The sequence below is a fragment of the Truncatella angustata genome (genome assembly GCF_020726525.1).
Source record: "Truncatella angustata strain MPI-SDFR-AT-0073 chromosome Unknown BKA67scaffold_11, whole genome shotgun sequence".
Classification (NCBI taxonomy): Eukaryota; Fungi; Ascomycota; class Sordariomycetes; order Amphisphaeriales; family Sporocadaceae; genus Truncatella; species Truncatella angustata.
In genome coordinates, this window is record NW_025763391.1 from 1061501 (window position 1) to 1088089 (window position 26589).

Consider the following 26589-nt stretch of genomic DNA (forward strand, 5'->3'; position numbering starts at 1 on the left):
GAAATCTATGAATCTACACTGACCAATTGACTGTTGCTCCCTTCTTCTATACTTATCCGTCCAAAATGGGAAATGGGCTGGCTCGAAAGTGGCTGCCGACAACAGATCCTCATTTGCGCTGGAGCCGCACTGGTCAATTCTGACCCCGCCAGCACGATAGTGTCTGGCCCCAGCTTTCAAGTGCCAGAATTAACCAAAAGCTGACCCAAAATTGACCCTGAGCCATGCATGTCACTTGGGCCCCGCGGGGCCTGTCGCCATTTTCGGCACAACCAGAATGGTATGCCGCTGGCCACTTGTCGGTCGCGTCCAATGCGCGTAGTCCTATGACCACTTTTCACCACTGCCAGCAGCGCCGGCCGAAACGTACCTTTCTCCTCTTGACGGTGTCGAAAGTGGATTGACGCAAAAGCCATCATGGACAAATGAGGATCTAGAGCACCAATGTCCAATCCAGCGCTGCCATCGGCATGGCTCAACGAGCGGGTCGAGCGAGCGAATCGAGCGAACGGGAGGATCGAGCGAACGAGAGGAACGAGCAGTCACAGCGCATGCAGACACTATGTCTAGTTGCTCGCGTGTACTGACAGCACAAATGCGGCAGTCATCCATTACTGACTAGGTCAGCCACGTACGGCATCCATTTGAGTTGTACAGAATGAGGTTGGACAAGAGGGCATGGAGGCTGCGAAGGCAAATATTATGGGTGTTTCAATTACACATATGCTACATCTACATTGGATACTATATAGGCCCTGGATCGAGATCCAGGAGGTTGCGTCTCTGCACCGGCTCTGCTCCGGATGGAATAGGTTCGTAGCCGGCACCACGTACAGGTTGCAGAATCCGTCTTCGCCGACTTCATCTCAGCTATCATGTCCGAGCGGTTGGTAACGCTGACCTGCCACAGCGGAATTTTTTTACATCTAGCAGGACATGGTTAACTGCTAGATGGACACGAGTGTGAAAAAGAAGAAAAAGTCCAGGACAATCTGCGAAAAGACAGGCTTATACAGAAGAATCTGGGTGGGCCTAGTCATGTGATTGATGGGGTGCGTCTGGCCAGCCTCCATCTTTCGTGTTGTGCCAGAGGCGCATCTGGATCTGTCAGTCAATTGTGGAAAGAACATGGCCAGAAGTTATTACTGTTGTGTCAGTTTTGGACCGCTTGCCACCAGGTGGAGGTCGGTGACGTGCCCCATCGAGACGGAAATGGATCGCAGACAGGTTGACCATCAACAGCCGGCAGCGACTCCACTCTAGAGCCAAGACAGCAGTCGTTTAGACATAATCGTGTTCTGCCGCCAAATCCACCGTTGTTCCATTTCACGTTCGGTGGATGGGTTCATATTTGGCCATGACCTCGACGGGATACTGTGCTGTACAGGACTACATCACTTTTGGTCTGTTTGACGAAACGGGCCAGCAGGGTACAGCAAAGTGTTCTGTGGTCAGATCCGTATACGAGCTTGCATCAAGTTGGAGGTGCTCTCTCGGTGGTGGACGTTTCCCATCCTGTCTCTTCTCACTCTTCTCACTCTCGCTTTGGTGTCCTCTGCATCACACATCACTCTTGGCTTGCTTCTCTGGACAACTCTCTACATAGCTCATAATCCGTAACTCTCTGGCCCTTGTTGTCCTCTTGTCATCGTACGCATCTTCATGCTTCACTTTCCATATCGTCACGGCCCCCGACTTGGCCATAGCGGTTACCGAACCACCATAGTTGTCTCGTTCGTATGAGATAGGGTTGCACACGATGCACTTGGGACATGAGCTTGCTGAGCATACCAGAACAAATTGTCGATGAAGAATGGCAAACATCGTAGCCCTTCTTGGTTTTGCTCCTCTATCATTCCCTCTGGCCACAAAACGAGCTAAAGATTCTACTCTGGTTCCACTATACGGCCTTGGCTACCTTAACAACGCTGTCTTAGGCCCCTTCTTTCGTTAGTCAGCGTCGGGCGCACCGTAACCACCATTAATCATCTCTAGTCGCCTTCCTGAGTTCCTACACGACGATGAGCAGCCATGAAATATTCATCTATGTCAGGTAAATGTTCATGAACTAAACTGGGTTCCACAGAGGCTGTACAATAAATCGCATGCCATACGTGTTCACTATAGTACAGTTTTATGGGCACACACTTCAGGACCCGCTCTATACACTTGGAAAGGAAACGTGACGGCCACTTCTGGCTGACATGATAACGCGGCAAGCAGTCTTCTTTCATTTTCATCTCATCCGTGGGCAGGAATGTTGCAAAAATTTTCCCGACATTCCAGGACGGTTTTGGATCAAACGTACGGAATAGACTGCGTACGCAGAGCCTGTCTTCCTGAGTGATTGGAGCTCTTGACAAACCTTAGTCACTCGCCCATACTGCTCTAGAATGGAACCTAGGAGCAAACAATACAGTATCCAGACGAGCCTAGACGGACATTCCACAGCCTACTCTGATGCTAATGCCCATTCGTAACGATCGTCTATTATGACTTGCAGTACGCATTGACATTGTGCTGAACTTGACCACCACGCATTACTCATGTATCGTTTACGCTTACCGGCCATGTCTCGTCAAGTCGAAGTGATGCCGAGTCCATCGCACCGTCCCTAGACTCGTTGTTCCAGGAGCTGGTGATTCCCAGTGCTATAGAGGCGCCCCTGGTTACTCCGATTCTCAATCAAATCATGATAGATTGTGCTCTGGACAAAACGAAGTAGACCAGCTGTCAATGATACGTCCAGACGACCAGGCCGAAGGAGAAGCTAATGAAGTTGATAAAGCTGAAGGCAATGATGGTCGCACAGCCAGATCGTATTCGGGTACGCGATCGAGTGGAAGTTGACTGTCAATGGTGGGGGCAAGGCCGAGGATACAGAAGAGGACATCATCCTCACCCCTGAGAGGTTCTGGGAGACGACGCTCAAGGGAAAACTTGAGTCTGTCGTTCAGCAGAAGACGCCACCGGGTGTGTCTTATCAAGCACAAGATACCAAAGTGATTGTTTCCGCCATTGGCAAGAGGAAGGTCCGAAAACGCTTCGACGAGCTGAAGATTGATTGGAAAGTGTTAAAAACCCAATCACATGGTTGGAGTTATCTACCTCGACTAGGCAAACAGTTGTGCATTACTATCTCAATCAACTACATCAAGGCAAGTAGCTTAGCCGGCATGATCTACTTCCTTGCCTTAACAATTTATTCTAACTGTGTGAAACATGAAGAGAACAAAAGATAATATACTAAACACACCAAATCCGACAATAGCTCGACGAAATGCCCTTGTGTTAGAGCACTTCCCAGATACAAAGCAAACGATAGCTTGCATTCCCACTTATTTCACCTTCAGTAGCGTGCACCGGCTAAACGTCCAATTCCGACCGGAAGAATCGATGCTGAATTATAACTCGTCCAAATTCTGAGATATAATCTAAACTACGTAAAGATCAGCAACCAGGGCTGTAGACCTCCCCCGCTGCCATCGCATCCTTTGCCCAGGGCGACCGGGGTCCTAACATCCAATCCTGCATTGCCAACCATGCGCTCCAAGCCGATTCGGCGGCAACGATTTCCTCTTCCGTGACGTTCTACATCGGTCGAAGGTATGGGATACTCTGCCCGTCTCCCATATCGTAATATGACTTAACCTCTAACCAACTCGCGCTTTTTGCAGCAAGTAAATAATGTCTCCGTTCGATTTCATGGATATGGCCTATGTCTATAGGCCAGTCGTGTCCGAAGAAAAGGTTTAAGATGCTATGGGTATCTAAGCCGGTTGCCACTAATCGGCGGATGTAGATGGTCAATATGTCGCGAGCATTCAACGGTTGCAAAATCTGGAGGGGAAGCCGGATGTTTATAGATGCCGCGAGGATTTGCACATGGTTGGTGTGTTGTGCAATTGCTAGAAAATGGTTCTGACAAGATTGATAGTATGGATACCAGTCAGCGATATTTTCCAGCCTCGCCGACAGAGGGTGCAACCTATCGTCTAAGTGGGGTGCTGTTGCCAAAGGTGATCGGGAAGACAAGGGCTCGACCATATAATTAAGGTTGTAAGAGGAAGACATAGTTCAGTATGCAGATAATAGTAGGGCGCAACTGCCGCTCAAACTCAAAGTAGAGGGGGGCCTGCTTATATCGCTGAGTACAAGATGTAAGGTTGACCATTGTCGCTTCTCAGCTGAAGGCAGACCCAGGGCTACTAGCTCTCGATGAGAGCAGTGCATTGATTAAGAGGTTGTCAAAAGTTAGAGGGCATAACAAATGATCGAATACTATAGGGCTGGCGCAATTTCCACTGACTATGCAGATCCCTCTCTAACAATGTATCCTGTAAATTTCGTCAAGATCTCGATACAAATGCGGAAACCATTTCTGAGATTATAGGGTCGTTGTTAGGCCCAAGCCAATGTTCTCAGATCTTTTGATTATAATCACATCTGTTAAATGTTTTCCTTGACTAATAAGGATCATGCGAAGCGCCTGACCCCTTTCCGTTTATTCTTGCCTGTTATCAAGTCATAGAAAAGGGGCCTAGTGACCTGTTAGAAGACTTGTGGCTGCTTGGTACTACATCGAGGTCGCCGATTTAACGTTACTATAGTGACCGTGTTTCATGGGCCCGGGACTTGCCGTATTCACTAATGAAAGTATGATCCCGATCGAGCAGTGGACAAAAAATATCTCAATAGCTGTCTCAATCTGTCAAAGACAAATTCCACATAGTATTTGTAATACAACTGTTCTCGGTGGCTTTTCAGACTGCTTGCAGCTTCTCCCCTAAGTTGGAAAATCACCGTGAGAATGTAAGGCGCCGCCCTTTGTCACCATGATTGCAGGCACGGCAAAGGCTAAGTTATGTGATCATAAGAGGATTTACGAGAACATAGACTTGAAATTCTATCCCAACTCAGCCTATAGTCATTGGGGTTACCGCAATGGCCGTTTGTTAAGTTCATGTGTCACCAAGGAATCAGGAAATCCCAAGTGGTGGGGAAGTGGGGGCAGATCTGTAGGTAGATATAATCACTTTTTCAGGTGGGACGTGAATTGTCCCGCCTTCCCAGCCTCGGGATGGTTTGAACGGGAGCTAAGACGTGGTGGCATTTAGCGTCTTGAATTTTTGAACGCAATAAGATATGTACGTTCAAGAAATTAGTATGTGATCATCATCGCTATTAATGTAATAGTAATACGCGATTGATCACGACCATTACAGCGGCTCTTTCTAGGCCTGCGATTATCCACACTGCGATGGACAATCACAACGGATGAACCAATTCTAGGGTGTATTACTACAACGTGAGAGATGAGACTAACGGATCACCCCGAACAAGGACGACGAGATATATCGCTGTGGCCGGTAGCTTAAAGCTAGGATTAAGGTTTAGATGTTCTCCAACGCTATCGCCGGGAAAACTAGTGCAGCTAGGAACTAGAACCGCATCCAGCGTTTTTGAGAGACACAAACAACAAGAATTTCCCCAATGGAAGGCCTCTAGGATCCGGGCGTGCATATTGAACTAGGTTGTTCTGGTCCCTTGATACATAGCTTAGGTTGAGGTGACAAGACTCTATGCTTAAACGATTCAAACCGCTTCTGTTACATACTGAGGCTTGGGGAGCCCGTGAGTAACGCTAGACAAGAACTAATTGGTCATTGGAATTGTTTTTCCGAGTCCACAAAGTAAAAACCTGAAAACCCACGGATGAGACCCGCCAGTTCGGTGCGCTAAAAAGGATCATTACTTATTGAAATCTCCACCAACTGCTAGGGTATATCGCCGACTGGTCTCCGAAGCGACCACAATGTATAGATATGTTAATTCACTACAAAACAAAAGCAGATTTACAAGAAAATATATACGTTTATCTATCTTTCCTCTTCACTACTTTGTTTACTCCGGATTGCACGAAAATTACCGACTTACGATTGGATTATTAGTGGTTCTGCATCGCTTTCCCAACGACGCATCCGAGAATCTTACGCCATACCGAGTCAATTGATCGGTTACAGCGTTTTTTGTTTGCGAAATTCTCCTGTGAAGGCTATGGTAAGTCCGGCTCGAAACCTGGCTATGGTAAGTCCGGCTCGAAACCTGTCTATGGTATGGCGACGCGACAATACACCTAATGCATGCAAGTAAATCTCCGCTCAGTGGGCTGGTATTGTTCTCCATTCGAGGCTGCCTTCGTAAGCGGAAAACAAGAGATGTGTCGAGCCAATTCGATATGAGATGCGAATAACTCAGATCGAGAGCAATGTGCGACTACGTGTTTATACTAAACCAAAAGAGTTAGCAGGTGTGACCTTGATGCTTGCTTACTCATAGGGCATCAAAAGTCTTCTACAGTCATGCGTATTCCTTGCAACGCTTTCAGGATCACGGCCGCTCCATACCATGCGAGACGTAGTATGGAGTTAAGATTTGTCCGTCAGGACTTTCTTTCTTTTCATAAGTTGGCCTAGCCAAAATAGGTGCATCACTCCAAACCGCCCGAGCTTCCAATAGGAGGGTTCGTGCACGTCCCTATGTTAATGTTCGTCTGCCAACGTTTGCTTGTAAGAGTCGCTGCTCTCAAATTCCGAAAAAGATGGAGTTAACCATACATGGGAATCAGGCATAGTATCTGAGGTCGCAATTACAGTGGTTTTCGGCGGGCGGCACGGGGCGATGAGTAGATCATAATCGTAACGTCCGCTAACACAAGCCAAGATTCTTTCCTTTGTAAACGTTTGCTCTGCATTCATATCGACCACTTCGATTGACTTAAGCTTGAAGCAACCTGCCTTTCTCATCTGTATGATGTGACCCATGGTCATTTTGCAGTGTAGGAGCCTTAGTCGACGAAGAGATGCTGCGTGTACTTTCAAAAATGACAGGAGCTGTGAATCATGCGAATAGCCCACAGTTTCAGCTAGTTCAAAGAGAAATAGTCGAGGCCATCTTGCTTTTTGTAGCAACTTGCGGATAGAAGCGTGTAGGTAACCAATGCGAAGTCTCAATTGGGCTAGCCCAGTAATGTTTGTTAAAGCGCTGAGGAGGCCGCTAGAGCTCTTATCAGGGGCATCATGAGGTGTACCAGAGATGGATAGATCGAGTGAAGTAATGTATTGAAAAGCTCTGACATCGCCGACCGTGAGTCCCGTGAGGCCAGTATACATCCATTCATCGGCATAATGTAGACTGTGAATCTGTGTCCCTAACTGCTTTAATGCTGGTAGTAGGAATGAAAAGAAGCCTTGGTTACTATAATGGAGGCTATTATTTTGCTGGTTATAGAACAAGTCTGCGCAAAGTTCGTATCCAAGGTACTCCATTACTTGGTTGCCTGGCATACGGCAATTATGAAAGGTGGCCAGACTCGGCAGACGTCGCAATGTGGCGAGGAAAGTCGCTCTTGCGTTCAGAACATGACCCTTGAGACCCCGCAGGCCAGCAGAGGTTTCTACCAGAGATGCCATTGCCTGTGCCACGTTAAGGCTATCAGCGGTCTTAGTAGACGACTGACATGGGATCCAGAACAGCTCAGAATCATATGAGGCCGCCAACATAAGCGCTGTGAAGGACTCAATGCCGACACTCTGGGCTTCCGCGTTATCAGAAAATTCGCCATGAAATTCGGCCGCAATTGGCATCCATGCCTCTAGGTCCAGCTCATACCAAACTAATTCTTTAACATAAGTCGCCAGACTCGAATGCAAACTGATCTGAATAAACGCATCCTTATGTACATTCAGGCGAGAAAGTCGAACTCGACGAAACAAACGGGTCGCTGCTATGACTTTACATGCTTTGCAAACAAGCCGGAAAGATTTTACGTCAGCCGGGGAGAGGTCTGGGTCAAAAACAATCATGGCCAGCAATTCTGACCAACTGTTCCAAAGATGCCCAGCGGCGCACCACCGCTTGAACAGCCATGTCCAGTTCACGGTATACGCTGCTCACTTTGAAGTGCAACAAGAATGGCCAGGCGCCATTCCTGAGAACATAACCGCCGGGAAGTCGGGCTGGGGCTGTTCACACACTAGCTGTGCTTAGTGCGATACGCTGTTCAAAGCGCGTCCATACTATAAGTGTTGCCGTATTAACCGAGCAGTAAGAGAGAAATAGCTGTGAATACAGTATTGGAAACTTCTTGGTTAGACTTCTTTTGTTGTTGAAAGTTGTGGTTGGAGATCTAGCCGAGGCGAATTGCAGGAGCTAGAATGGCCAACCGCGTGTAGCGGGGATCGTGGTGGGGTCGCCTGGCTCTTATCGCGACGACGACCAAAATTACAACGCGTAGTTGCACGGCACCGTAGCGGGGCCAGACCTCCAACAAGGACGACGGCTGGTATCACGACAAATGAGAAGCGACGTGCTGATGAAGCCGAACGTGAATGATGCGATGCCGAGAATCGAGAGCACGATGAGAAGCAACATGCCGATGAAGCCGAGAAACGACAACAAGAGGCTGAACTGTTGACGCGACGGACAACTTTGGACGAAATACATTGCCGCAGCTCATGGCCTCGTAGCCGGTCAGTTTGCCGTCGAGACCGACAAGGAGCTCACCTCGAAGGGCCCCATCACAAACCCGCGCAACAAGCTGTGTCCAAATAATCTACGCCCATGGTCCGACTTTCTCGAGCAGCAGCGAACCACTCTAGGGGCCCTCTACGGCACCTTCCCAGTCTCTGATCGGCGTTTCGAATCTCGGGGCTTTGACGGGCCTTGGCCAGCGAATTGCCAAGCGACTGATATCTTGCGAAAAGACGCTCGAGTATTCCTGCACAACGGCGTCGAAGATCCAGTGCGAGAGATTTTCGATCAATCGCGGGATGTGGACCAAGTGCCGCACGAGTTTGGGATCGGTAACGGCATTGTCTTTGAGAACCACCCCAATGTCATCAGCGATGTTGCGGAGGAGGTTGTCGACCGGCAGGCCTCATCGATACCGCCACAGACGCCCGATCAAGGGAAAGATCCGGGACACATCCGCCCCGACCAGATATGCGTATACCGGTTTGACGATGAGCTCTCCACACGGCGTACCATGCTGTATGTGTCCGAATACAAGGCCCCTGCACAAGCTGACCGCTCCACACCTGCGCGTCGGTCTGCATCACATGGATATCTTCAAAGACGTGGTCAATCAGAAAACAATACCTACCGCGGCCGATCCCGACGGTCGATTCCAGTACCATGCCGAGAGGCTCACCGCTGCGGCCATCACACAGACCTACAACTACACGATCGAGGGGGGTCTCGAGTACGGCTTGCTGACTACCGGCGAGACCATTGTATTCTTGCGAGTAGACTGGCGAGAACCCGGCACACTCTTGTACCATCTAGCAGAGCCCGCTTTTGAGGTGGCAGCGCAATCGGGGCAACACCACGCTTGCACCGCAGTTGGCCAGTACCTGGCATTCAGCCTGCTGGCTCTCGGCCGGCCAGTGAACCCACCCACTGTTCGATCGCAGGATGAGCGGCAGCGTGTGATCTTGGAACTGAGGCGATGGGCAAAGGACTTTGAGACGACATTGCGATCTATTCCCCGAGACGAGCGATACGCTCCGAGCAGCTCAAGCTCCAGCTCGCTGTATGCGCCAACGACTTATGCAGGCATCAGCCGGTCCCCGCGCGTGCCTCGAACAAGACGCAAACGCTGGGCGCAGGAAGAGGACCGTCCAGATGTACAGCCAAGATTCAGGGACCGAGACGACGAGTCTTCGTCGGATGAGTCCTCGCCTCCGATGCCGGACACCCCGACACCATACTACGACCATCGGGTCTACATTGAATATCTGTTGCTTCTCTCGCATGGCAGTCCGATTGACGAAGCGGCTCGTGCTGGTGAGGTCAAACGGTGTCTGCAGGCGATACATCGGGCGTGCGTCGTACATTGGGATGTGCGTCGTACCAATGTGCTACGCAATACCGACACCGGGGAGCTCATGCTGATTGACTTTGAGCGTTCTGTCGTCAAGGCAGGACGGAAGCCGCTGGGCAATATCGTGCCTAACAAGCGATCATGGAATGGGCAAAGGAAGGGGACTACGGCGCCAATGTACAGTCATGCTCCGGGAGACGCCAGTTGGCACCAGTGTAGCACTTTGTCGGACTCGTGGGCAGGGAACTCTCTGATGTGCACACAAGTGAATGGCGGGTTCTTTGTGACAGCGACCATGGCCAGCCCGCCCAACTCTATCCTCACTGGAGATATGTCGTAATACGCCGTAGGTAGACCGTCTTGCCTTCTGAAAAGGTGGGATTTCTTCATGAGCTTAGAAGGCTTCTCATTTTGGCTTGATATCCCGTCGACATGGGCATTGGGCCTCTTGTGCGTCATCGGAATCTCTTGTTGGGGGTGATTGTTCCTGACATTCGTAGATGTAGCCTGAGCAGAATCATTGGCAGCATACAGTTATCCGATCTGCGTGACACGCTTGTCTGCATGATTTGCCGCGTCCATGGCCGAGTGGATGACTGGGAAAAGCGATGGACGGAAGGCGATGGGAACAATGACGAATAAAAACTGGAAGGGGAAGGGATGAACATCGGTACAGTATTTAAGATAAATGAAGAGTAGAAACATGCAAGGGATACTGAACGTGACTGGGCAGATTTATATATTGTACCTGTCCCATTTAGGGAGTCCCACTTAATGCCAGCCAGGGATTCGTGGTCAATGTTTCGTTTTTCGTTTGGGTGGTACATACGGTACAGTAACAAGTGGACGACTTGATCTTGTTTGGTTTCCTACTGGAATGGATATGACAGTTCCATTTCAGGTATTGTCTGAAGATGCTAGGTGGCGACTTGTACGTGCTTGAAATGGATGTATACATGTCTTCTGGTCGAGCCGATTGTGACCGAAGGAGAGATGAGAGAGGAGATGGGAGAGCGGTACAGTACAGTACACTAGAAGCTCAGCCGTACATCCTACGATGAGATCGGCTTGAGATCATGTTCTTGTTTGAGATTACGTATGCTCATGGTACAGTTTTGGTTTTGCACGTCTGTAATGCTGCGAGATGAGGTCTGCATGTGACATCACACGACCAAGGGCTGTGTATTACAGTACAGTACCGTAAATAGAAATGAACTCAAACTTAACACATGCGCAACGTGCTGCAAGCAGACCAATCCCGTCATTGCCAATCATTGCTTATCTCAAGGGGCGCCCGCTCGTGTACAATCATACTCCATCACGGCGTGGCACCGTCAAACCGCAGCCGACGAGCAGAAGCTGCCAGCTCGGGGCTCACATGTACATCGTCCTCGGGCATGAGAACCAGCACGTGCCCCGGCTTGGACATGGCCACATCGTAGCATGTTTCAGGAAGCAGAGGCCGCATGTCGACAGAGAAGGGCCGCAGGCGATGTGCCATCCATGTCGCAGCCACATGTTCGACTTCGGATCGATCGTTGCTCGTCACCTGCGAGACCACTATCCAGTCACTGCCTTGACGAGAGACGAAGGTGATTACGGGATTGTGCGCCACCTGCCTGGGAGTTGGCATGCTTGTGCCGACCTCGACAGTATCAGGAGTATCGGGTTCCATATCGACCCAAGGGCCATCGGGATCTTCCTGCTCTTCTTCAATCTCTTGTGCCGCCTCTTCTTCCTCTTCTGCTTCTGTTTCTTCCCCTTCTTCTTTTCCTCGTTTCTCTTCTGCGTCCGACCTCCACACTAAGATCGTCATCAGCATCGCCCAACTCTTTGACCAGTTGTGCCAGTTGTACCGGTTGGCATCGCTCTACAGGCTCCACAAGTTCCGCAGAGCCCGTAGACCTCGTAGACCTTGCATGGTCATGTTGCTGTTCCGTCTGCTGATGTTCCCCATTGCTTCGTATACCAGGCACGCCTGCTTCAGTAGCTTCCTGCTGCATGAAGTCCTTGCCGAAGAATGCCAGAAAGACACATCTTCGGACAAAGAGCGATGTGACACCTTGTACCGGACCGTGTGATTGTGCCATTGTATCGAGGAAAGGGTGTTTCTTGTCGAGCTGGTGATCGTTGCTGCCCGGCCACCCGCACCGGTGTTGGGTTTCCACACCATCCCTCCAAGCTTGGGTCTCGTCCGGCGGCCCGCTCCTGCACCGTTTCGCAGTGTTCATCATCTTCTCGATCTGGTCGAGGTACGACTCGAAAGAATCACCATCATACTCATACATGCCATGTTTCCGTGCCTGTAGCAGAACCGCACGCGCCATCTCCCGTCTGGAGACCGCTGCTGGAAGTCCAGAATATGATCGTTCCGAAACCCTAACCGGTAGGCCAGGGAAGCAAAGCCGCATAGGACGCTTTCGTCGGCTCTCTCTGGTCCGACATTGGCCACACGCCATTCCTCCGAGCTGGTCAACGGGGCCGCCACCTGGGCAAGGTGCCTCATCGCATACAGCCAGAGCTGCCGCCGACCAAGGCTGCAGAGTTCTCCCGGAGTCGAAGGCGCCGGCCTGGTGTCAAAGACCGCTTCGCCATTCTCGACTATCAACCGGCTCCCATGCTCGTCATCCTCTTGGCGAAAACATTGTTGCAGGGCATGGTAGATTGTCTCGCTACGGCCGTAAAGGCCAATGACATGCCGGATGTTGTTCGCACAAGGCCAGAGATACATGGCATCCTCAAAGAACGAGCGCAGGGAAGGAACGATGCAGTCTATCGACATGAGATTTCCCCAGACCCCTTCCCGCTCCTGATGGCCAAGACCCCGGAAGATCTGCCCCTTTTCAAGGAGCAGTCGCAGTCTTCGCCGGTCCGCGCTCGAATATCTCGGGCATGTCAGCTCTACGGCCTGCACAGTCTCGGTATCTATCTTGTCTACCGCCACAGTGCTCCCGCCCAAGATCTTCCTCCAAATCGTACGAACATGACCCAAATAGCTCAAAAGCTCCTATCTCCGTCGTTAGTTCACCCGCCAACTCGCTACAGAGAATTTGCCCGGCGCCTACCTCGTCACATTTCATGCTGATCACCTTGTTGATGATGCTCAGCTTCATATCGTGCCAGAGACCGGAATGTCAAGAAGGTCGTCGAAAGCCTCTCGCAATCGCCCGTGCTCTAGTAGCTGTTGTAGACACCGCCTCTTATGTGGGCTGAGTTGAGATCGACATTCTGGCTCAACATCGGACCTCCCTTCTTGCTGGGACAGGCGGATCTGACGGTAGAGCTCTCCGTCACTTGTGTCCATGTTTGTCAGATCCGTCGTGTCTGCTGCTGCCTTTGTCGTCCACCTGCCTCTTCTTCCTCTTCCTCTTCCTCTCCCTCTTCCTCTTCCTCTTCCTCTTCCTCTTCCTCTTCCTCTTCCTCTTCCTCTTCCTCTTCCTCTTCCTCTTCCTCTTCCTCTTCCTCTTCCTCTTCCTCTTCCTCTTCCTCTTCCTCTTCCTCTTCCTCTTCCTCTTCCTCTTCCTCTTCCTCTTCCTCTTCCTCTCCCTCGTCCTCCTTCTCCTCCTCTCGATCGATACATTTATTCTGTAGTGACTGGTCTACCGACACGGCCAGCCGCGGAGTAATGGAGCTTGTTTCGATTCACGCACGACTCATCGACTGCTGGTGAGCACACTGCTTCGTCCGTCCGGTTCGATCGCTTGCTTGCTTGTTGACTCGGTTTCGTTTTAGCCAAGTCGGCAACAATTGCTTCGTAAACTTTGAACGTTTTGGTCGGCTCGTTTAGGTGGAAGCGCCGTGTCGAAGCGTCGAGGGCACTTTATTCGCAGCACTGAACATACAGCACTTGATACAGGAGAGCTTTTCGCTCCGTCTTGCTGCTTCGCGGTTTTGAGTCGATTCTTGATGCTGTCTCTGCTTCTGATGCTTGGTTCGGCTAGGATCCACAAGACTGTCTGGTTCTGGGACAAGTCAGATGTCGACGTCCATTTCTGGCTCTCGAACAAACAAAGGGAGCCCAAAAGAACAAAGGGTTGTCCGCCTCTCCGTCAGGCGACTGCCGCCCTGTACCTCTCCCCTCTCTTGTCTTTTCTCCCTTCTCTTGTCTTTTCTTCCTTCTCTTGTCCATCCCACTTCCTTCCGTCTCCCGCTCCGCATCTCTGTGCTTTTTTTCTTGTCCCTTGTCTCTTCTCTCCCTTTGCCTCCTGCATATCTTTTCTCGTATCGCGCTTGATTGACAGTATTCGAATCATGATTCCCGTAGAGTTGATAGCGAGCGCCGAGGATATCTTTCTTAGGCTCCTTACCGAGTGTGGGAGCGTAGAGGCCGACCGGCTTATCAATTCCCTGAGACAGACGTACTTTGGTGTCGGCATGCAGCGCACAGGCGATGCACCAATCCATCTAGTTGATGGCGCAGTCACCGCCCGCACGGATGCAGGTACAGACGCTGGCGTTTACCCCGCAGTACCCACTGATGTAACCGTAGCGCAGCTCGATGCCGACACCAGCGACCCCTACATTGATCCTTACACCAACAGTGAGGCATATACATTCACGTTTACTGATCATGGCGCCACTGGAGAAGCCGTTGGAGAGGCCACGGGACAACCCACAAGAGAAGTTGTACAGGAAGAGTCGTACTGTAGTCCGGGCGGTCTCACGGAGCATCCGGACCCTTCAAGCAATCATGACGACCTTCCCTCGCTAGAAGAATGGTTGCAGGACGATTTTGATCTTGATAATCTGCTCGACGATGGCCTGAGAGAAGAGCCGTTGGCGTCTCACGTGAAAGACCTGGTCAGCTCTCCAGCGCCAAAGGTAACTCTTGATACTTTAGTGACGGACATAACAGACGTTACAAAGGATAATCTGGATAACACTACAGATTCTTCAAACGCTACATTTGTTACAGACGTTACACGAGAAGCAACGCCTGGAGGCGCGCACAAGATAGATGACTGCAATGCCTTCCTCGGGGCCGCACCAAAAGTCTCTGATGGACCCTCTGCTGGAACTGCATCTACCACCCCTTCTAGAAAATCAACTAGGACCTCACATAGAAACCCACCTAAACCCATCATTGAGAGCCGAACGCGTTCGACTCGTTCCGGTCGTTCTGCAAAGACAAAATGTCGGACTCGAACGAGCCATTCGGTAGGCGCCCGTCAAGTTGACAGACTCCTCACGCTTCGCGAGCACTGGGAATGTTTGCGGTCCATCGGCCTCTTCCATACCGCACCTCGTGAGATCCTGCGGTGGGATGCGGACGCGATGCAGACGCAGTCCATGTCTGATCTGTTTCGCGGCTATGATCACGTCCTGGACCAGGTAGGAAAGACGGATGCCCTCCAACCCTGGCGGCGGGCCGTGGCGCAATACCGCACACTGCAGTGATTTGAACAACTAGTCGAGGAAATTAAGGAGCGCCAAACCGGCGGTGGATTCCCCGGCGGCACCGCTAGAAATAGAGCCCACAAGGAGTACCCTGAGCGAACATGCCCAGGTGCAAGTCTAGAAGAGCAAGCGCGATGCAAAAAAAGATTAGACGTCAATCTTCGGTTCGCCCGCAAATGGAACATACTGATCGAGGGGTTATCGAAGAAGGGTGAACCGGGCATTTGTGGTCTTGGCGAAGGTATCATCCTGGCTGCCACGCCTGAGGTGTTCCGGATTATGTAAGATGATATATGCAGCTGATGGTGTGGAGCTGACAGGCTAAATAAACCGTGACGTAGAAACGATAAAGACGAGACGCACGCGCGAGCTACAGGACCTGTACGTGTAATGCCAAATCCTACTTGCACACAAATGCCTAAAAAACCAAAATAATTGGTGTAAGAGTCTCATTCGGTTCTTTCCCTGACAATGAGTATACTCCATCCAGACATATATGACTGATATGAGCGGAGATTTCTAGATGTGGCGCCAACCGCCAAGCTCGAGCTGAAACCGGGGGGGGGGGGGGGGGGGGGGGGGCGGGTACTTTCAGCTTCTCAGCTTAGCCAAAGAGCGTGTGTTCAACTCGAAATGTGATTGAATCCATCTTCAACACCATCTACTATACACGCTTAAGGGGCCTAGGTTCGCTTAGTACCACAACTACCATGACAGATTTCTACGAAGAGGCCATCCGAAGAGTATATATCTACCATCGAGCACTCTTGCGCCAAGCTAATTTCAGCACCACAGGCAGGTGGTGGAGACCGCATTTGCGAGCAATGCGCGGAGCTCGTCGAAAGCTATAGGACTACTTTCGGAGTCAGAAGCCTCGAGAGTTCGGGTAAGCTCAGCCAGCCCAATGTCTCCATCCCTTTGCTCGATGCCATCGCGAAATCAGACGCATGTTGGCACTGTGGGTGGCTAGCGGCCATCGTGGTGGGCACGTGGTCCGAGGATTTACTTAAGAACGGCACGCTATCGGACTTACGCCTCACCAAGGCAAACGTCAGCTGGCGCTCCATCAGCATGTCACGCAGCGTCGAGGGGGCACTGAAGATTGACCGTATTGCATATGCCTATGGTGCGGACTACCCGGGATACGAGCGGAGGAACATAGTGTTCTCCAAATGCGAACAGGAACCAAAGCACCTTTCTTCGCTGCTGGAGCAGACGCAATCGCTCGACTGGCCGGCGAGTGAGCCATATGCTGGCCGGATACGACCGTTAGATATCGATCATCGACTTCTCAAACGGTGGAAAGAGTGCTGCATGAAAGATCATGGCGGCACTTGCGACCAGACATTCATGACTCATCGAGTCCAGTCTCTCCGTTTTGTGGATGTCGTTGAGCGATGTATTGTGCAGCACGCACCCGACGCTGTCTCCTGGGCCGCATTGAGCTACTGCTGGGGCGGCCCCCAGCTCCACGCACTCCAAACTACCAACCTGCGCCTCTACCAGCAGCCAGGAGCGTTGTTGGATGAGCTGCTCCCGCAAGGGATAGCAGACGCGATGACGCTGACTCGGGAGTTGGGGGAACGATACCTTTGGGTCGACAGTCTCTGCATTATTCAGGATGACGACAAGGATAAGCTGATGTACATAGCTGCGATGGGCACGATCTACGCCCGTGCAGCAGTGACCATCGTCAATGCGGCGAACTCAGAGGTTGCCCTGGGAGTGCCAGGGGTAAGCCGTCCGCGCCGAGCCCAGCAAGTCCACCGTATGAAGGACTTCTGGCTCGTCGAGGCACTCGACCTCCCGCATAAATACTACGAGGGCTATCTCCACAACTGCACCTGGAATACCAGAGGCTGGACCTTCCAAGAAGGACTCCTCTCACCACGCTGTCTGATCATCGGCAGAGACCAGGTGTACTGGCAGTGCAAGACGGCTTCTTGGTGCGAGGACAGCTATTGGGAGAACAGCGCAAGCAACAGCATCTATAGGCATTACTCAGGATCGAACATACTCCAGCGGCTCACTAATTCTACCGAGGAGAACTGGATAGAACTCTACAAAGACGTTCTGGACGCATACTCGAAGCGAGAATTCACATCCGAAAGCGACCGCCTGGGCGCTGTGCAGGCCATCCTCCAGGTGCTCCGCCGGAGCGACGAGGAAGGTTACTTCTGGGGCATGCCCAAGGTGCACATGGAGATGGCGCTTTCCTGGGCTTCCAGCCCTCGCAATACGAGAAGAGACTGCGAAGGTAAATTCATGGGCCCGGGTGACGAGATCCTGTCCTGCCCCTTCCCGACCTGGTCGTGGCTCGGCTGGCATGGCCCCGCCCCGATGCCTACCGTCAGCAGAGCCGTGCTGGGCGGCAGGCTTGGCTTGATGTTCTACTCGCTGCGGAGGGATGGCACGCCTGTGGTGCTCAATGAGAACCCGTTCACCGGGGCCGAGCGAGACTCTTCCAAGCAGGACTACATGAAGCATGACGACTTCCATGATCAGATCGGAACGCCTAGAAACCTCGCACATGCCTCGATACATTATGACAACAGACTGGTTAGGCGGGAGGACATTACGCCGAGCATTCTTTCAAACAAACGAGCTCTGTCGGTTTTGTGCTTTTGGACCAGCACGGCGGTCCTTGAAATGACGTATCAGGGCCAGAACCACTTCCACCACTGCCCTGCGATCAACCTGCGACACGGCGACGTCAATTTCTACAGCGCGTGGGAGCACAATGAGGACTACAAACCAAGTGGCCGGGGAAAGTTCATCGTTATTGGCACGGAACGAACGCGCATGTCGCATGGGGGGAACGTGACGCTGAACCTCCTCCTGGTTGAACAGGACGCGAGCGGAGTCTCGTACCGATCCAAGCTTGTGACGTACACACCGGAGTCGGTATGGGACCAACTTGAGAACAGGAAATGGGAGTTGATCTTCCTAGCATAATACTAACGTCTCGTCGATTTAAGATTTACTGCATTTACTTTGAAATGTGAGGGCACGAGTAGACAATCCCACATTTATAAATATAATAGTATTGACCTATAGTTTAGTGTGTAGGAAACTCACAACCGTGATATTCTGTATCCGTTCCACAAAGGCGTGGAGGCGTGGCGCTCGGGCGGCTGGCCCGAAATTGTTAGAGTCGTGCAGGTATCACGGGATAGTCGAGGTCGCATTTTGCGTTACCAGATCAGGTTTTCCAGTCTACCATATCCGCGAAACTCAACTCGCGAATTGACGTTTGAACAGGCATGCTCTACTAGTCCTTTGCCCATACGATGTAGTCTTGCAGAGGTCTAACCCGTGCCCACCCACTTTCGCACGCACCCCCTTTTGCACGCCGATCTTCCGACGCGTCAACAACACCACGCTTTTCTTGTAAATGCCAAAACTCAACCAATTGTAATCCTATCGATCTGATATTTTCAATATGGGTAAACCAAATGAACGCGATGTAGCAAAAGCAATTAGTTTGGTTCGAAACGGCGAAACGATAACGCGCGCAGCCAAAGCTTTCGGTATCGTACGGTCTACTTTGTCGCGACGACTTAACGGGTCGCAACCACATTCCTCAGCCCACGAAACGTCAAAGAACCTATCTGAATTGTAAGAAATGGAGCTTGAGCAATGGATTTTACATGAGGAACTGTGTGGGCGCTCTCCGGGCTCGAATATGGTGCGACAAATAGCGGCTAATATCATGACTGGTATCGGCGAAATCGACGATACGGTCACCCCTGGATACAATTGGGTATACAAGTTCCTTAGCCGCCACCCACACTTGAAGACTAAGGTTGGACGTGTAATTGACGCTAAGAGGGTTAAAGGCATTGAAAAACAGACCGTAAAGGACTTTTACATGTATATATCACAGGTCAAAGTCACTTATAAGATCCTACCAAAGGACATCTACAATATGGATGAAACAGGTGTACAAGAAGCCGAACAAAGTCAAGGCACAGTCATCGGGACGTCTAGGTCACGTCGTTCACGCGTTGCGAAAAACCCAGCAACTGGATGGATGTCAGTTATCCATAGCATCAACGCTATCGGGTTGAAAACAACGAATACGTATATACTAAAAGGAACAACACTACAAGCACAATGGTTACCTGAGGATCATGAGGAAGCTGAGTATACAGCGACCCCTAAGGGCTAGACCAACTCAGCAGTGGCGCTATCATGGTTGCTAGAGGTCTTCGAGCCAGAAACCAGACCACAAGAGTCCCCAGACTGCCCAAACCCATGGAGGATGCTCCTCCTCGATGGCCATAGTACTCATGTTACACCCGGGTTCATGCTAAGGGCATTCAGGAAGAGGATTGCCTTAATATACCTACCAGCACACACAAGCGAAGCGCTCCAACCACTTGACAAGACGGTCTTCTCATCATTGAAGTCCCACTACTATAGGCTAATAAGCCTATACCGTGGTATCCAAGCTACTGGGCCCGTCAACAAGCAACGGATGCTTGAAGCTTATGATAAAGCTTGTGCCCTTGCTTTTACGAAACAAATCATCGAAAGCGGCTGGGCCAAAACGGGTATTTACCCCTTAAATGAATTAATGGTGTTAGGTGACCCTGAGTTCTTCCCACCTTCACCTAACACTCAACCTACAACACCACAAAACGAGTCAGATCTAGCTGAAATTGGTCTGTTTACTCCTCATAATAGTAAGGACCTTCGACTTCAAATTAGGGACGTTACCATCAATCATTCGCAAACTTCTAGAGACGTAAGGGAGTTGCTTAGGAAATGTGCTAAGTCACTTGACATAACGCTGGCAGAACTAGCAACAACACGTCAAGCAAACCTCAATTTGCAAGCTGAACTAGATAATCACAAGCCTGATAAACGTCAAACAGTCAGAAAAGACCCGAATAAGGTCTTTGCTAGTGTTGCAGAGATCAGACCAGCGCAGGACAAGCTGAAAAGTAAGATGCCTAAGCTATAACGCAATGAACAAGTCCCTATTAACTCATTCCTCGAAATACAACCTTCCACGCGAAAGCGGACACGTAAATAACCTAGAGATAGTTTATTTGACTTGATTTCATGGTGTTATGGCTGGCAGTTGTTGTATCTATCTATCAGTGTGTTGGAGGAAACGTCGGTAAATCGGCGTGCAAAAGGGGGTGCGTGCGAAAGTGGGTGGGCACGGGTTAGGTGACTACCACGGAAAGAGGGGTAAGGCGACAAGCGGGGAAGTGTTCAGCACAAGCAATGCGACAGCATCATTGCTGGCATATGTTTGCAATGCTCCCACGAGGCTTGCTTCAATGTTACGTGCCTTATAGACAGCTCACAACTGTAGAGCCGGACCCATGCTCATCAGCTCATGAAAACGATACAGGCGCATGGGCTATGAATGGAATACGGCCGTGTCTAACCCACTAAGACTTTTGGAATCAACTCCGGCATTCTCGAGAGCCTCCCAACTCAGCTCCAGCGCCAGGCGCTGATGCGGATCCATCTGCTCTGCCTCTATGGGAGAAATACCAAAGAACGCAGCATCGAAGTTCTCGAGGTCCTCGATGAAATAACCTGTCAATGGTTTTTTCTCTAATTCACGAGCATATCGGACATCACGGCGCACTATGTTATGAATTAGTATTCATCTTTGCAGGAGACGTTTTCCTGAAGAGGTCTGGTGTGATACAGCTGAGCTCAAGTGGTGATTTACACCATGGCTCCCACCTCCAGCGTAGGACCTCACCCGAGGAACTTTTCTGGTCCATCAAAAACGTTCTGCAAAGACGAAAAGTCGGACTCGAACGAACCATTCGATAGCCGCCGGTCAGCTCGACAGACTACTCACGCTTCGCGAGCACTGGGAATGTTTGCGGTCCATCGGTCTCTTCCATACCACACCTCGTGAGATCCTGCGGGGTGATGCGGATGCCATGCATACGCAGTCCATGTCTGATCTGTTCCGCGGGTATGATCACGTCCTGGACCATAACCGTGAACACTTCTGTAGCTCGAATTGAGATCAGCAAGGAACGTTGTTATAAAGGCGTCGCTTTGTGGGCATTCCTGCTGGACGGAATTGAAATTACGGATCCATCAGAAATGGACGAGTGGATCAATGCTAGGTCTATAAAAGGAGGGGAGCTCGTCCCAGGGCGACCAGAATGGGAACTCGTGCTAGATATTGACCTGCAAGTCTATCATGCACATGAAAAAGGTCGCAGATTGCTGTCACCTTTGTACTGATTTTAGCTTATTGCTAGTTTTGCTTGTGTGACAAATCAGATATGGTTGTTAGGCAAGAGCATAGCTTCGAGGTACCCGAAAGTTGTTATAGCAGCCGATTTTGTCCCTCTCCACACAATCGTGTCTTGTGGAACTGGTGTGGACCAATATCTGGCTCCTTGCGGAAGAAGGGAAGAAGCAGATAAATCGAGCAAAAGATCATACTCCATGATTTATTGCAGGAACAAGGATGTCCTAATGAGCATTTCCGATTCATGTCCATGGACCACGCCATGAGAGACGACTACGTTACAGTAACCGCGGAGATACTGTAAGAGCCTCAGGGTGGGGGTTAATTTCCAAGCGACTCACTTGTGGTGCGATTGTCCAACGTCATGATTACTTAAAACAGAGGGTCAATTTGGGTACAGTGAGCCCCTTCCGTCAGCAGCTAATTTCATCTATTGAGACCTACAATCGTTCTTCAAATGCGGCCATTCTTCTTTCGTTGGTACTAAAGTGATTGTACTCTGGATTTGACCCACTCAAGAGACAATGGTGGTAGTGACCCCAATACGGTTCTGGGACGGGTTCTGTTCTAAACCACACCGAATGGTCCTTTGGAAATTCTGGAGTGAAGTATTGTCGTATGGTAAAAGATCAGGATCAAACCTTATAATCATATTCGTTCCTGCTTCGACTTGGCTGACCAGCTTTACGGGGTGCAGTCGGGCGCCTCCTGATACGGTAGGATACATGTCACATCTGTGCCTATATCGATCGCGAATGGACAAATCACTAATGACACTGCTCGGCATCAAAAGTGGTATGGTCGAATGACAAAATATGTATCCTTAGAAATTACAACTTTCTCGTGATGCCCCAGGAAGCAGGTCAGGGCTGTCACAGCTGTTTGACAAGATGGCAGTCTGTGTTTCGTTGCACCGCGCTAAATTTCTGCTGTCGGTGTACCACCCCTACCGAGGACCCGTCCATTGGTGCGCTGTCGCATCTTGTTAGAGCAATAAACATGCCGGATCATCTCCGTTTTGCGGATGACCCCTTACGCGCTGTAGGAACTTATGTGAAGGCACATCAGAATACTTGGAACTTGATGTACTTCTCTGACAGGAATACTGAGATGGAAGTTAATGTCTCCCTCCTGAGACCCTGTAACGTACTCTTGATAGGAGCTGCCTGAAGCTGAGACCCATGAACGGATGGTCCGGGTGGCCGGGGGAGGCTCGGCTTCCCCTGAGGCCACTTTCGCCCAGCTGCGAACTGCTTTCAGCCCCGAAGAGCCGGAGGCAGTGGTGTTATTCTGGGCTGTTATAGCCGCTATAGTGACTGCTTTGGTGAGTTCCTCGATTTGCTTGGCTTGTTGTTGCTGGGCGTGGCTGATCTCGTTCAGGTGGGTCTCCCACGCTTGGACCCCTGTCTGCGCTAGAAATCTTTTGACGAGAGCCTCAACGGACTTGCAAAAGGGCAACAGCTTGCTTCCGGGCACGTTGTTGTTCTTCTGCCGGTTCTGAATAGCCTCTTGTAGGGCTCTAGCGTCCTCGTTGAGTTGGTGGGCATGTGCCGTAATACTCTCAGCGGTTGGCGCGTTGCCATTGCGCCGATGGCCGCCGATACATCCTTTTCCTCCACTATAGGCCGCGCCGGTAGCGTATTGAGCCGTGAGTAGGCTTAAAATGGAGCGGGCTGTTTGGATTTCCAGTGACATAAAGGATAAGCTGATTAGAGTCGATTTAGCAGAGTTATTTCCAAAAATCTGTTCTGACTGAAGTTATTGTTTTTTCGCCGATGGAGCAGGGTTCTCTCCTTCTTAAAAGTGGGCCCTATAGGTATTACTTACAACGGCTACCCTGAGGTCGATCATTATCCACTCAACACCATACCCGCATGTGGTGTTGTTAATGCTCCCACTTCATGGCCACGGGTCGGCTGTGCTAGAGTGGTTAAAGAACTTAGTTATGCCGCTCCGCATTATTGTAGACTCAAATAACTACGGCAAGAAGACGTTGATTCCATGTCTCCCTCGTCTGCGGTTCGTAGTAGCTAATTAGTTCAGGTTGCACATTTTGGGCATAAGCTACATTGCCGTTGACTAGCGCCACACCACGGCAGTGATGGAAAGAGATTGTGGATGCCAAGCGTCCAAACCAGCGCCATGGGTACAATAATTGATTGATTGATTGATGCTTAACGTCTCGGAAGCGAGACACATGCCGGGCGCTATGCCGGCATTGTCTACACTAGTCGAAAACTTGTACCGGGCTGTGTCTTCACCTAACGCTCCTATTTCAGCCATATCCTAGAGGATGTGGACGCTTTCACCAGACCAGAATTCTCTCATCCGCCTTCCTTATCCCGGGTCCCTTCATCCCGCGGTGTTTGAGTTCCGCCATCTCCGACTTTTCACTTTCGACTTTTCACGTTTTCTCTCTTTGTGCTCCACCTAGCACGAACCTCTTCGATTTTTATCCAAAGCCTCCCAAGGGAATCCTCTCCTCTTGCAAAATTGCTGACGAACTCGAATATGACCATATGGATGACAGAGTCCATAAAGGTTGAAAGACTGCCGAGAGAAGCCCGGTATCAGCACGCAAGACAACGATGACTTGGCAAAGACGTTGAGATGGCGACAACATAGCACGACGGTGACGTACACGGCGATAAGAGGCAAAACTACCCAAGAGACAGAATAAAGGCATGATGATAGCGAGCACAACGATGACGAGCACGATTGTGATGTGGAAGAGACGAGAGAGCGATCCTGTGGGCGGGGCCTCAATTCATACTGTTTTCCATACTAGTTCTTGGCCTTACGAAAACTGGGTTTGAGAGACTTAGAAAAGAGTAGCTGTCCATGATTAATAGAATTCATTTTGGTAGCTTCAAAAGTCTCTTAATCGCTTGTAAATGATTTTTTGACTTATGACTATGGACCTTCAACATCAGCGTGATTTGTTGCCGTCGAGATCACCTTCCACTCATCAAGCAAAACCATCGTCTGCTCACACTTCCCCTTTATAGTATCATACGCATCCGGTCCTAACGCCAGCCTCATTGGAATCTCCCTCCCCACTGCACTCCCACTCTTTGTCAACACGTCCACAACAATCCTACTCCCCTTCACTACTTCCCCCGGCTGCTTCCCATCGAAATATCCCATATACTCAATAACCTGCCTTGCCGGCGTCCCATCATATTCCTTCAACGGCGCCTTCGGCAGAGTCAGATGGCCACCTGCCAAGAAGTCTGTACGGAAAGAACCTGGTTCTATGGAGATGACGCTGATATTCCAAGGCTTGAGTTCGGCGGAGAGGCATTCGGAGATCACCGAGGTGGCGGCCTTGACGCCCGAATAGAGGGCTTGGCCACCTGCGCCGGTCCAGGCCATTGTGCTGGAGAAGTTTGCGATTGTGCCGGACTTCTGAGCGCGCATGTAAGGGATGATGGCGCGGGTGACGGCCATGAGGCCAAAGACGTTGGTGTTGAAGGAGGCGAGGACTTCGTCCGGGCTGGAAAAGGTCAACATTTCCGATCGAGCTTCCGGAATGAGGCAGAATTTGAACCCACCTGCACTCCTCGACTACACCTGCTGCGTTATAACCAGCGCAGTTGACGAGAATATCTATCTTTCCATAGAAGCCGTGGGCAGTACTTGCGGTCTCCTTGAGAAGTATGGCATCGGATGTGACATCGAGTGCGATAACTTCCGCGCCGACTTCCTTGAGCTTCTCTAGTTTGGAGACGTCACGAGCCGCTGCTATGACTTTGTCCCCTCGTTCGAGAGCCTGAACGGCAATTTCTTGGCCGAAACCAGAAGAGCTACCAGTGATGAGCCAGACTAGTGGGGCCATGATAGGAAGGGTGAATGGTTAAGAGTGATAAGTTTACAATGGGAAAAGCAATCCAGAACAGCTCTATTTGCGGCTCTTGTAGGCGTTCATAGTGCTTCTGTTTATGTGCTGTCTAGGTACAGAATATCTGAAGTCGTACTTAGGACGTCCTAACTCCGTTATACCCGTACCCCATTCTGATCTCGTGCGCCAAGTCTTCTAATAATTACAACTAAACTATTTGCAGGTGATCCAGCTCGGATATGAATATTATTGGTTGGGTTGAATAATTCTCCTGTTCAGCATAAAAAACTTTGTTTTGTCAGCACCTCCCACAAAGCTTCTAACGTTACAACATTATTGTCATGTACGTTCTAAACAAAAATTAGGCTTATAACACGAAGAAAACTATGAATGGCAGGTTATCAAATCTTTTATGAAGAACTTGGATCTTCTAGTTGGGATGGCAGTGTGGCAAGGGCGAGGGATATTGCTGCTGCAACATGGGCCAGGCGTGCTACCGCGCAACCTGCCCATAGAAAGTTCGAGAAACGTCCCTTCTACGCCACATGCGTGACATTTTACACCACACGCATTTCCAGGTTTTCGTCCGGATTGTACCCATAGAGCTTTATTCAGATCCAAAGCGGGGAACTCCTACTTCAAGAATTCTTCATTGAGCGTATATAGCCTTGCTTAATAAAGTTTTCCTCAACTCTGAGTCTTTCGATTCTCGTTCATAAAACCAACTCACAGGACCTGATAAACATGGACGAATACGTCTGCTCCAGATGCGATCTTCCCAATGAGCTTTACCGCGTTCACTACGCTGGAAGCCGAACATCTTTCTCATCCCAGCAAGGCTTTGTTGCTTTGGACACTACCAAAACCTTCCGTTATGATGAATTGAATGAATTCAAACAAGCCATAAGAAAACAATTCACATGGAGCTGTTGAGAATCTCTCCCATTTATCTCTTTTTTCTCTAATAAACGGCATGCCAAGGACTGGGGTCGCAAGGAGCCTTGGCGTGGACGCCAGGGCCCAGATGTAGATTGGACTCTTTACGTTATTAATGCGAGGGGCGCAGTCAATGTACGTTTCAATTGACTATCCTATTGACGAGCATCTAAAGCTTGAAAAAGAATAGAAACACAATCTTTCATCCATATGATGGCACAATTTGTAGTTGCAGATTCGCCACCTCGCCAGTCCGTCCGAACCTTATTGCTTAGGGAAAGTGCACGCCGT

General features: G+C 50.3%; 12 protein-coding genes across 12 annotated transcripts; 5 read left to right on the forward strand and 7 right to left on the reverse strand.

Annotated features, from left to right (window-relative positions):
- Positions 1-284: 284 nt before the first annotated feature.
- Positions 285-664, reverse strand: BKA67DRAFT_585558 (uncharacterized protein; the record flags this gene model as incomplete). The annotated part of the gene is made up of 1 exon (XM_046104205.1): positions 285-664. A coding segment is annotated over exon 1 (179 nt), but the record flags the coding sequence as incomplete, so codon positions are not given.
- Positions 665-1813: 1149 nt separating this feature from the next.
- BKA67DRAFT_664625 (uncharacterized protein) lies at positions 1814-3242 on the forward strand (the record flags this gene model as incomplete). Its single annotated transcript, XM_046108411.1, has 3 exons — positions 1814-1949; positions 1996-2053; positions 2813-3242. 3 exons carry the CDS (start codon positions 1814-1816, stop codon positions 3240-3242), a joined length of 624 nt encoding a protein of 207 aa, XP_045952080.1.
- A 3036-nt stretch (positions 3243-6278) lies between these two features.
- BKA67DRAFT_117755 (uncharacterized protein) lies at positions 6279-8074 on the reverse strand. Its single transcript, XM_046094927.1, has one exon. The coding sequence runs from the start codon at positions 7863-7865 to the stop codon at positions 6543-6545; it is 1323 nt and encodes a 440-aa protein (XP_045952081.1). The 5' UTR covers positions 7866-8074; the 3' UTR covers positions 6279-6542.
- On the forward strand, positions 7885-10223 carry BKA67DRAFT_651321 (uncharacterized protein; the record flags this gene model as incomplete). The annotated part of the gene is made up of 3 exons (XM_046106066.1): positions 7885-7941; positions 8514-9104; positions 9136-10223. Exons 1-3 carry the CDS (start codon positions 7896-7898, stop codon positions 10221-10223), a joined length of 1725 nt encoding a protein of 574 aa, XP_045952082.1. The 5' UTR covers positions 7885-7895.
- Positions 10224-11901: 1678 nt separating this feature from the next.
- Positions 11902-13090, reverse strand: BKA67DRAFT_117672 (uncharacterized protein). The gene is made up of 2 exons (XM_046094926.1): positions 12949-13090; positions 11902-12890 (listed from the first exon to the last, which is right to left on the reverse strand). The coding sequence occupies exons 1-2, from the start codon at positions 12994-12996 to the stop codon at positions 12114-12116; spliced, it is 825 nt and encodes a 274-aa protein (XP_045952083.1). The 5' UTR covers positions 12997-13090; the 3' UTR covers positions 11902-12113.
- On the reverse strand, positions 12905-13626 carry BKA67DRAFT_117761 (uncharacterized protein). The gene has a single exon (XM_046094928.1). The coding sequence runs from the start codon at positions 13461-13463 to the stop codon at positions 12993-12995; it is 471 nt and encodes a 156-aa protein (XP_045952084.1). The 5' UTR covers positions 13464-13626; the 3' UTR covers positions 12905-12992.
- Positions 13627-14134: 508 nt separating this feature from the next.
- On the forward strand, positions 14135-15280 carry BKA67DRAFT_664629 (uncharacterized protein; the record flags this gene model as incomplete). The annotated part of the gene is made up of 1 exon (XM_046108412.1): positions 14135-15280. One exon carries the CDS (start codon positions 14135-14137, stop codon positions 15278-15280), a length of 1146 nt encoding a protein of 381 aa, XP_045952085.1.
- Positions 15281-15862: 582 nt separating this feature from the next.
- Positions 15863-18336, forward strand: BKA67DRAFT_585587 (heterokaryon incompatibility protein-domain-containing protein). The gene has a single exon (XM_046104206.1). It carries the CDS (start codon positions 16352-16354, stop codon positions 18233-18235), a length of 1884 nt encoding a protein of 627 aa, XP_045952086.1. The 5' UTR covers positions 15863-16351; the 3' UTR covers positions 18236-18336.
- A 2321-nt stretch (positions 18337-20657) lies between these two features.
- BKA67DRAFT_541776 (beta-ketoacyl synthase) lies at positions 20658-21255 on the reverse strand (the record flags this gene model as incomplete). Its single annotated transcript, XM_046100988.1, has 2 exons — positions 20658-20890; positions 21114-21255. 2 exons carry the CDS (start codon positions 21253-21255, stop codon positions 20658-20660), a joined length of 375 nt encoding a protein of 124 aa, XP_045952087.1.
- A 780-nt stretch (positions 21256-22035) lies between these two features.
- BKA67DRAFT_541777 (uncharacterized protein) lies at positions 22036-23372 on the reverse strand (the record flags this gene model as incomplete). The annotated part of the gene is made up of 3 exons (XM_046100989.1): positions 22036-22297; positions 22672-23264; positions 23349-23372. 3 exons carry the CDS (start codon positions 23370-23372, stop codon positions 22036-22038), a joined length of 879 nt encoding a protein of 292 aa, XP_045952088.1.
- Positions 23373-24382: 1010 nt separating this feature from the next.
- Positions 24383-25675, reverse strand: BKA67DRAFT_585597 (retinol dehydrogenase 8). The gene is made up of 2 exons (XM_046104207.1): positions 25076-25675; positions 24383-25017 (listed from the first exon to the last, which is right to left on the reverse strand). The coding sequence occupies exons 1-2, from the start codon at positions 25357-25359 to the stop codon at positions 24435-24437; spliced, it is 867 nt and encodes a 288-aa protein (XP_045952089.1). The 5' UTR covers positions 25360-25675; the 3' UTR covers positions 24383-24434.
- Positions 25676-26060: 385 nt separating this feature from the next.
- BKA67DRAFT_585600 (uncharacterized protein) lies at positions 26061-26461 on the forward strand. Its single transcript, XM_046104208.1, has one exon. The coding sequence runs from the start codon at positions 26107-26109 to the stop codon at positions 26293-26295; it is 189 nt and encodes a 62-aa protein (XP_045952090.1). The 5' UTR covers positions 26061-26106; the 3' UTR covers positions 26296-26461.
- The last annotated feature ends 128 nt before the right edge of the window (positions 26462-26589 follow it).